General features: G+C 35.5%; 1 protein-coding gene across 1 annotated transcript; it reads left to right on the forward strand.

The window, feature by feature from the left end:
- Window positions 1-2,056: 2,056 nt before the first annotated feature.
- Window positions 2,057-6,489, forward strand: LOC105432065 (xaa-Pro aminopeptidase ApepP). The gene is made up of 6 exons (XM_011646671.3): window positions 2,057-2,560; window positions 2,671-3,783; window positions 3,867-4,193; window positions 4,296-4,426; window positions 4,517-4,692; window positions 4,785-6,489. Exons 2-6 carry the CDS (start codon window positions 2,672-2,674, stop codon window positions 4,905-4,907), a joined length of 1,869 nt encoding a protein of 622 aa, XP_011644973.2. The 5' UTR covers window positions 2,057-2,560; window position 2,671; the 3' UTR covers window positions 4,908-6,489.
- Window positions 6,490-10,390: the final 3,901 nt, after the last annotated feature.

Consider the following 10,390-nt stretch of genomic DNA (forward strand, 5'->3'; position numbering starts at 1 on the left):
TTTAAAATTTTAATATTTGGTACTGTTTAATATTTAATTTAAAATTTTGATAAAATATACAATTAATCTGAAATTATAAATATTATATTATTTATTTATGTTATATAATCATAAAACTTTATGATAAAACAAAGTTTTTTGTGAAAATAAATCTTATAATAAAATGGCCAAAGATAATATTAAACAGAAACAATTTTATATAAATTAATTTGAAAAGGAAAATAATATTAATTACATATATGAAATAATAAATTCACAATCACACATATTTTTATGTAAATTATTTAATAATTTTCATTTTAGAAAAGGTAGTAATTTAATCTTTCTAATTAGAATTATTCTGCTTCTATAACAAATTTCAAGAAACAAGTATATTAATGATATATCATCAGTTTCTCTGTCATTAAACTCAGTAATAATAATATAATAAATAAAACTTAATAAAGTCTTTAACAACTTTTATTTTATATGATCCACTGTATCTGATAAGATAATTTATAAGTAATCATTTATTATGTACGAATGACTTATCAAGCATTAAAGAATTCACACAAGTATATAAAGATAACATTTGTGTTACAGTTTTCGTTAAAATTTTATTTCATTGCCGCTTAAAAAGCTGCAAAAAATGACGTTCATAAAATTATTATTGTTATTAATAAGCGTCATTAATTTGCAGGAAATTTATGGTTATGGAATAAATCCTGCAAACAAAAATGGCAACATCCATGGAACTAGTACCGTTCATAAGTAAGTAAAATATAATAATATCGTTCTAATAATCTAGTTTAAAAACATTAAAAAATTTTTATTTGAAAATTCAGTATGTTCATGTTAGAATTTCAAAAATAGTTTAAGATTTTGTTAAAAGGGCCATTAAACTTTTATTCCTACATATGATATTTTTTAAGTCAATCTATTGCATATTATAAAGAAATATAAAATAAAATATACATATCTCATTATATACATATCTCATTATATGCTTTTGCAAATAATGCAGACATTGGCTGTTTATTTACCATATATATCTATATTATTTATATTAACAAGAAGAAATATATATTAATACAAATTAGTATTTTTAACTAATAACTATGTTATAAAATACAGTTAGTTCTAAAGCATTTATATGCTTTAGAAAAAAATTCATTTCAAATATCTAAATCCTGAGGGAATTTCAATCTTTTTGGTATATATCTTCTTGTTAGTATCCCTTAGTGTCGATCCACAATAAGTATTTAATCTTTAAGCCGTAAGAAATTGACCAATCATAATCGAGTATTCTTTTCATATTCGATTATAATTGGTCAATTTCTTATTTCTTAAAGCTTAAATCACCTATTGTGGACTGACACTTATTGGATTTCTTCTTTATCTCTCTACATTCAACAAAAAAAAAAAGAAAAAAAAACTAAAAGAGGTATAAGAAGAAACACAGTAATCAGTAGAGGCACTTTGCGACAAAATACGTAGTCGCGCGGATTTACTCGCGCAGGCCATGTTTTTGTTCGAATCCAATGAAATTTAATGCGACAGGAACATACCTACTATGAAAGTTTGTAAATGAAATAGTGAATACGTAATACTTATAATAGGGCACTTATTTCTACATTCGTTCCTGATTTTCCAACCAGGATACGTTCGGAAATAGAGTCCCCCCACTCCGTGTATCGTCTTAGACTGATAAATAAGAACCATAGGCTGATAAATAAGAATCAAAAGAAAACTCGTTCATTCTGTTCGTTCTTTTGTGCTGTGATTGGTTCGCGCGTTCCGTTCCGCTGTGGATTTCCGCGCCATGGGACACCAGCCTTATCCTTGCTTACATTCGATAAACAACTAGGATAAAACGATACATGGAGTCACTCGGGTGATGTTTCCGAACGTAGCCCTACTAATGTAGCTAATGGCCACGTGATCGGCACTCAAAGATCAAAAATCGACATAAGTGTCGGTCCACAATAAGTGATTTAAGCTTTAAGAAGTAAGAAATTGATCAATCATAATCGAATATGAAAAGAATAATCGCATATGATAGGTCAATTTCTTACGGCTTAAAGATTAAATACTTATTGTGGACCGACACTAAAGTGTCACTATCGGTTATACTGTGCAAGAGGTTCAGATAAAACGAACAGACTTCATGATCAAAACTAAACATTTCGGGACACTGTCCGCGAGTATGTGTTATCGGTCGTGTTTTTGACCTGTGTCGATTCCTTGCCGGACCAATTGAGAAGAAAAGAAGATAGTTAGTCACGTTAGATTCCATCATTCGAGAGATTGTTTGTGTCACATGTTTATATCGAAGAAGATTAGGAGCTTGTTTGTATGACTCCGCGATTTTTTCCTTTTATCGCGAAGATAAGATAGCTGAGTTCTTTCAAAAGGACGATGCGAAACGAATCTTTGCGATACTGATAGAAAACGTGTCACAGTCGCAGATCTCTGGAAAATATCTGTTCTTATTTAGGATTCTTATATAGGATCCTTATTGTTTTCTACCGTGAGACAGATGTGTCGGTAGAGTGTTGTGTTTGAAAGATTTGTTTACAAGGTAAAGAACGAGTTGCGTCAATTCTTGATTAATTTCTGTGGTTTTAATTTATGTTATCATTGATGTAATCATTGATATAGAATAACGATGTGATTTTTTTTGCATTGCAGAATGGTAAAGAGGAACGGGCTTTGGAAGCTGACACAGCTTCGAGCGTTGATGAAGAATGTTTATACTGGTGGCAGGGAGAAGGGTATCCAGGCTTTGATTGTCAATGGGGAGGATGCGCATCAGTCAGAATATTCTAGTGGACGGGATCAGAGGCGACGTTTTATCAGCGGTTTCCGTGGTTCCTATGGTACAGTAGTTGTTTTGCCCGATGCGGCGTTGCTGTGGACAGATGGAAGATATTACCAACAAGCTTTGTCAGAGATGGACCCGTCTGAGGCCTGGACTCTGATGAGGGAAGGTCTATTGGATACACCTACTATTGCTGTGTGGCTAGCTTCAAATTTACCTCCGAAATCTGTAGTCGGAGCAGATGCCAATTTAATAAGTTATACTGAATGGGCGCGACTGCACACGACTCTGACTGCTGCTGGTCATTCCTTGATTTCTCTTTCTGAGAACTTAGTAGACAAAGTATGGGGTGATGAACAGCCAGCGCGTACAGCCAATAAGGTGGTCCCACAACCATTACAATACTCAGGCCAGAGTACAGGGGACAAAGTAAAATTATGTCGCAAAGCAATGCAAGAAAATGATGCGACGGTACTTGTAGTAACCGCATTGGATGAGATTGCATATCTGCTAAATTGGAGAGGGTCCGATATACCTTTCAATCCTGTCTTCTTCGCTTATGTTATTCTCACCATGAAAGACTTACATGTCTTTATAGATAAAAGTAGAGTCAGCCAGGAGGCATTGGAACAACTGAAAAATGAAGGTGTTCCTCCGATCATTCATGAGTATGAAGATATACATGCTTATATGAAGGAATTTGTGAGTTCGTTGTCGGATCAGGATAAAATCTGGATCAGTAATAAATCCAGTTATGCATTACATGCCAATTGCGGCGATATCAAGAAACATACGGATATCACACCTATTAGCATCATGAAATCGATAAAAAATGCTGTCGAGGTAGAAGGTATGAAGTCCTCGCACGCAAGAGATTCTGTCGCTCTTGTGAAATACTTCGCTTGGCTAGAAGATAAGATCAAAAATACGAACGAGCGCATTACGGAAATCTCGGGTGCGACGCGGCTGGAACAATTTAGACAGTAAGTCAATTCATATATAAGGCGACACACAGTAAACTGTAGTTAATGTAGATACAAGAAACTTATTTTTTTTTTTTTATAAGGGAACAAGATCATTTTGTTGGATTAAGTTTTACCACTATATCATCTGTTGGTCCTCACGGAGCAGTTATTCATTATGCACCTTCGCCAGAGACTGATGTACCTATTACAGATAAAGAACTTTATCTCTGTGATTCTGGTGCACAGTATAAGGACGGTACGACAGATGTGACAAGAACATTTCATTTTGGAGAACCCACGAATTTCGAGCGTGAATGTTTCACCAGAGTCTTCAAAGGGCAATGCCGACTTTCGACAACAATATTTCCCTTCAAGACGAAAGGAAATTACCTCGACACGTTGGCACGCGAAAGTTTGTGGAGTATTGGGTATATAAAAATTTTTATTATATGATAGCAGAAAATTTTATATCATATTATGCGAAAAAAGAACTAATTCTGTTTATGTCTAACTGTTAATTAATTTTGCAGTCTTGATTATCTTCATGGTACTGGTCATGGAGTTGGAGCTTATCTTAATGTCCATGAAGAACCTATTGGTATCTCTTGGAAACCACATCCGGATGATCCGGGTTTACAACCGGGAATGTTCTTGTCGAACGGTATAATAAAAACTTGATAAAACATTATTTGCGTAATCGAAACATTTAAACTAAATAAACTTAAATTATGTATATTTACAAAAAAAACAGAACCAGGATATTACGAGGACGGAAAGTTTGGTATTAGATTGGAAAACGTTGAGTTGGTTGTTCCTGCGAAGACGCCTCACAATTTCAAAAATCGAGGTTACCTGACTTTTGAAACCATGACGCTTGTACCTATTCAAACAAGTCTGCTTAACATATCGATGCTCACAGATCATGAGGTATATACATTTTCAAATAATTGATTTTATTTATTTTATTTTTTATTTATTACAAATATTTTACTTGTGTTTTATAATATGTGTTATTTCAGATTGAATATTTGAATAATTATCATGCGAAATGTTTGAAAGTTTTAAAACCTTTCTTACAAGGACCGGAAAACGCTCAGGCACTTAAGTGGCTCGAGAAACAAACTCTTCCTATTTCTCGTTAAAGATTTTATAACATTGACTTAACACGTTGAGCTGAATAAAAAAAATGTTTTGAAAATATTAAGTCTGATCTAAACAGCGAGACAGAAATATTCGAATTTTGATTAATATATAAAATTCATATAATTTTGTGTATATAGATGATTCTGTACAGAATCATAACAGATGTATTAAGCAATCTGTCTTAAGATGAGTGTACATGAGTGAATATGAGTAGCAAAAACAAAAAATAATTTTTTTATGTAATATTTTATATGAATCGAATCTTAACAAACGTTCCGTTTGCATTTACTATGATATCTTCTTCTCTGAAATATTTTCTGATATTTAACAAGATTTGCGTTTTTATTGTTCACTCAGCGTATACTTATCATCTTTCAAAAGAAATGTTCTACCACATGTTGGTCAAACGATGTTCAATGTGTCAAGTGAATCAGATGTTATACAATTTATTCATATCTTTATAATGCAAAAACATGTTATTTTAATAATGAATGAAGATTCAAAATGATATTATGAATCGATTGTGTCATACGATTTTATCACGATAGTTACTAAAATTACAAGATATATATATTTTTTATATCCATTTATTCTGTCGTTATGCGTGTATCAAAACTGATATATGATAAGAACAAAAATAATCTACTTTTTGAATTATTCTTATGAGAACGGTATTCAAAAATTATTAATTTCATAATTTGCATGCAGTTTAAAATATCGCTAACATTAACGTATCGAGATATTCGCGCATCATGATTCGAAATTATATCCGATAATTTAACATTTTGTTGATAGATGTGAAAACATTATACAGGCATTAAACATAAGATTTTTAAAAAATGTCATATCAATATTAAATTCATCAATGAAAATACAGAATTAGTTTAACTGATGATAACTATAAATAAATAATCACGTCCAAAAATTTCTAATATATCTGGGAAGAAAAACTATCATCCTTTCGCTCCTTTTAAGTATTGTATTTATCTGCCACCTATATCTGCTTATGCGAAGTTCAACACTTTTGAAACGAATGCATCGTATGTAGATATTTGTGTTTCATGATTTAAATGTAATTAATAATTTGAAACTGAATATGCATGCATGTATATATGTGTGTATAAATGAAATATAAATTAAAACGAGGCAACTTTTAATACATTGGTCATCAAAAATTGTAATTAAATAGTTAATTCTTATTAATTTTTTGATGCAGATTATAAATATAACAATACAAAAATTATAATTAAAAATTCCTCTGTACATACATATGTATACATATATATATATAATTAAATTTAATGTATATATAAACGACATTAAAAGAAATAGCTTTACTTTAAAAGCTATTTTCTATTTCGCATTGATGTGATAGTTCTGTAATGGATTTGTGAATGAGACATGTGTTTTAATTTCCTGTACAAGGATAAAAACCACGAATTCTATTTTCCTTTGTAACTTTTTCAACATTGATGAAAATTGACTAACAACAACTCATAACGAATAAAAACAATAAATGTAGCTGAATATACCATGTTTCATATAACAATAATAATGTGAAACAAAAATATGTAGGAAAAATATGTTATGTTTTTATTATACATTCATATTTCATGCTATTAATTTACAAACATTAAGTCTATATTTCTAAAACAACTAAATAATGTTTTATTGTCATTTTTAGTCTCAATATATAAATTAAAAAAAAATTTTATATTTAAAACATAATTCCAAAGTGCTTAGAATATTCTTATTTAAAATACATTTAAATACTTTAATATTTTTTATATTTTCAATATCATCAAAATCCGCGACTACTTTTCGGAAGAAAATATCATAAATTGTCGATAAAGAATATATTAAACACATTACCGTGAACGTCTTTTATAAAATATATTTATAAATATATTTAGTAAATAATTACTAAATAATTACTCTTCGTGTTTTAACGTTCATCGAATAGCGGAGATACGCGTAAATTGCACGTGAGAGGATAATCCGTCGCTCTCAACAGATATCGCGGAAATTCATAGCTTGATAGAAAGAATCTGCACGAGAGATATATGGAAGATAGCAGAGTTGCTTCCTCAAAGTATATTTTTAACGAAATTCATAAAAATTCATGTTTAGATATATAAAATTATTCTTACATTCCTGAAATACTCTCGTTATATCTCATAATATCTTTCAGAAATAGATGAATATCAATATTGACATCCATGACACGCAATTTTTAATATATAATATTGACATTAGATACTATAGACACATGCTATTTTATTTTCTGACATTATATATTTTTCAATTAAGTAAAAAATAAATTCTATGACGCAACTATGTACATGTCGTACTATGAATAGCTGTCGTGTAACATGAAAAAAAATTACGTAATTATATACTTCACATTTAATTGATTATAAAATAATCTAAAGAACGTACGAAATAAAAATATATTTTTACACAACTTGTAACCTTTTTATCTATGATAACAGCTACATATATAAAAGATACAAATCATCAAAATGCACGACCTTCGTGCTGTCTTCGCAACACAAACATAGCACGATCGAGAAAGTCAATTGGCATTGCGAAAACGCAGCAATAATTAATCTCTTAGGCTTTCTAAGATTCTTAAATTCTAAAATCTTTATGAACATTCGTAAAGTAAACAACATGTTTTTGAATATCAATATAAAGCACCTGTGGAATGTATAATCGACGTTATATATTTCTTTATTTATAGAAATTTATTTATTCGATCAATAGAGTACACGAGATTGAAAAGTGATGTGATGATATTCTATAATTAAATTATTTTTTATTAATGGATTTTTATATAGAATTCATTTTAATACTAAAATAATTTGTACAATTAATCAATATCTCTCATCGTATCGCGCCGTCGTTATTTAAACATTTTATAACTTTTCTATTATCATTATGGCGTAATAATTTCTTGCGAGTGCGTCTAGGGATGACGGGGAAAACAATAGGATCAGGAGAGCAGAAAATTTTCATCGGGTTCTCCGTGCGGGGATATAATAAAATATTCAAGACCGTATCTTGCGTTTGCCGTTGCGATATCGAATAGAAGTAAAATTGCCCTAAGTAAAATTCATGGCTAAATCTGGCCCGAATATCTCGTCGACGAGCTGTTCATCAGGAATCCGCGAAAGAACCGAACGGTAAGAAATTGATGACGATAACTGTGCCGTGAAATCTCGGGGAGAGGCATATCGCGACGTGTGTGACGCGCTCGAATAAAAAGGACAACGGAAAAGATAAATAATGGAAAACGTCGCGGTAGAGGGTGGCTGCCGTCACTGACAAGTGGGAATTGTATTAAGCGAGTTCGCATTACGCGTTAAACAAGCCTCGCGCGCGCGTCATTCTATAAATATTGCACGCGACGTGTAAACTCTCTCTCTATCTCTCTCTTTCTCTCGCGTCAATCGATTACCGGTTGAGGGCGCAAAACGCGCGAGCGCCTGTCGCACCGCCCCGCGCTTGATCGTCGGCGTAACAATAACCGCCGGCATCCGTAATTCTGAAAATAGCGACGGCGGGAGGCGCGCTAATGCTATTTCGAGTTGCGTGTCAAAACACACCGCGATACGCGATGCGTATCGGGGGGGGGGGGGGGGGGCTGCGGTTCCAGCGGCAGAAGCCGCCCGGATCGAAAGGTAAGCCGCGTGCGTTCCGACGCGCGCGCGGCGGCGACGGTGGTGGCGGTGGCGGTGGCGGTGGCGGTGGCGGTGGCGGTGGTGGTAGCGGTTCGCTATTTAGTTCGCTTCTATATATAGACTTGTATCCCTGCGTATCCCAGTGTCAGGGTGAACGGCGAGGGATGAGAGACGCGCGGGAAGAGGAGAGAGGCAATGTGGAGTTGCACAGGCACAGGGTCGCCAGGACGCTCTCCCCGGTGTCATCCCTGACGGTCAAGGGCAGTGGCGTCGCGTGACGTCACGCGACGCTGCAGTGACGCAACTAGTCGCCAAGGGCAACCGCACGGTATGGTCGCTTGGCAACCCCTTTTCGCCCTACTGCTGCCGCGCCGCGCCGCGCCGCGCCACGCCGCTGCCGCCTGCCGCTCTCTCACCTCCTCCCACCCCCTACCGCCGCCAAGCATCGCAGCCGCACTCTCTATCTCGCGTACACGTGCCGTTGCTCAATGAACTCTCCGTCGTCTCTCTTTCCGTCTCTCTCTCTCTCTCTCTCTCTCTCTCTCTCTCTCTCTCTCTCTCTCTCTTGCTATTTCTCTCCTGCCTCCCCCCTCCTCTCGCCCTTGCTCTTTCGTTCACCGTGACGTGACCCTAACCCCTAGCGGGGCCTTTCGATGGATGCTACGACGCAACGGAGTAACGACACCGGCACACCCCGGCCGGTTTCGTTCCCTCCCCCTTTCTCGCGCTATCCATCGCCGCGCATTTTTCACTTTAATATCAGCGCGTTAATTCGGAAAAATATCACGAACCCGCGGTTGTGGAGTTCGCAACGCTCTGCGGAAACTATTTATCTCTTGTCTCGAAACCCCGCGGTAGAAATTCAACGTTGCGCAACCCTACGCTTTATCGTTTAATGAATAATCGATGAAATCGTTTCGAGCCGATACGAAGAGACTATCCTAAAGAAGCCTTTGACTCCTGCTCCTGGACAACAGGTGTCCGGATGCTAAGTCGAAGAGGAAGATTCTTTGCTATTAAAATATTGACGACTTTAATTGAGATATCAATCATACGATTGAAGCTTGATCTATTTTCGTTTTTTCTCTCGTTAGCTTTTTATTTATTTAAAAAAAAAAAAGAAAAAAAAAGAAAAGAAGAAAAAAGTGGCGAGAAGAGAAAAAAATCGGTACTGTCTCCCAGGCCAAGATATCTATTGAGATAAAAAAAAAGAAGAAGAGACGAGCAGAGAGAACGAGAGAAAGGCAAAACACAGAAAGAGAGAAAAAAAAAAAAGAGAGTCCTCGGAGGGATTTCTCGCGGTGAGACGGAGAGCAGCGGAAGGTATACCGCGAAGTGCAGAGGAGGCTTCATCTCGCTCTCGGTCCTATTTATAGACGTGCTCTCAGCTTCACTCGTGCCCACTGTCGCTCGCGCACTGTCTTTCTTATGTAGGTGCCTGTATATACCTATATATACGTAGGCTATATCACGCGTTCTCTCTCTCTCTCTCTCTCTCTCTCTCCCCCCCCTCTCTCTCTCTCTCTCTCTCCCTATGCGAGAGCTACCGGAGTCAGCCAAAACCGCTGAAAGACGCGCGAGAGATCGATCGCGCGTCGGATCCAAACCGCAAAACAATTGTCGCGAATATTTCTCTGAAAAGATGCTCTAGCGGCGACGAGCGCAGACCGGAGGAGGAGATGCCTTCCGTGCGTCTTCATCCTCGCGTTTCACGTCCGCGAACTTTCGCGACTCGCCGTGACGACTGTCGCTAAATTTACCGAAGTTTAATTAAATCTCTATTACATTTTTATTAGAAA

This window comes from Pogonomyrmex barbatus, unplaced genomic scaffold, assembly GCF_055798465.1.
Source record: "Pogonomyrmex barbatus isolate J1 unplaced genomic scaffold, ASM5579846v1 scaffold17, whole genome shotgun sequence".
Classification (NCBI taxonomy): domain Eukaryota; kingdom Metazoa; phylum Arthropoda; class Insecta; order Hymenoptera; family Formicidae; genus Pogonomyrmex; species Pogonomyrmex barbatus.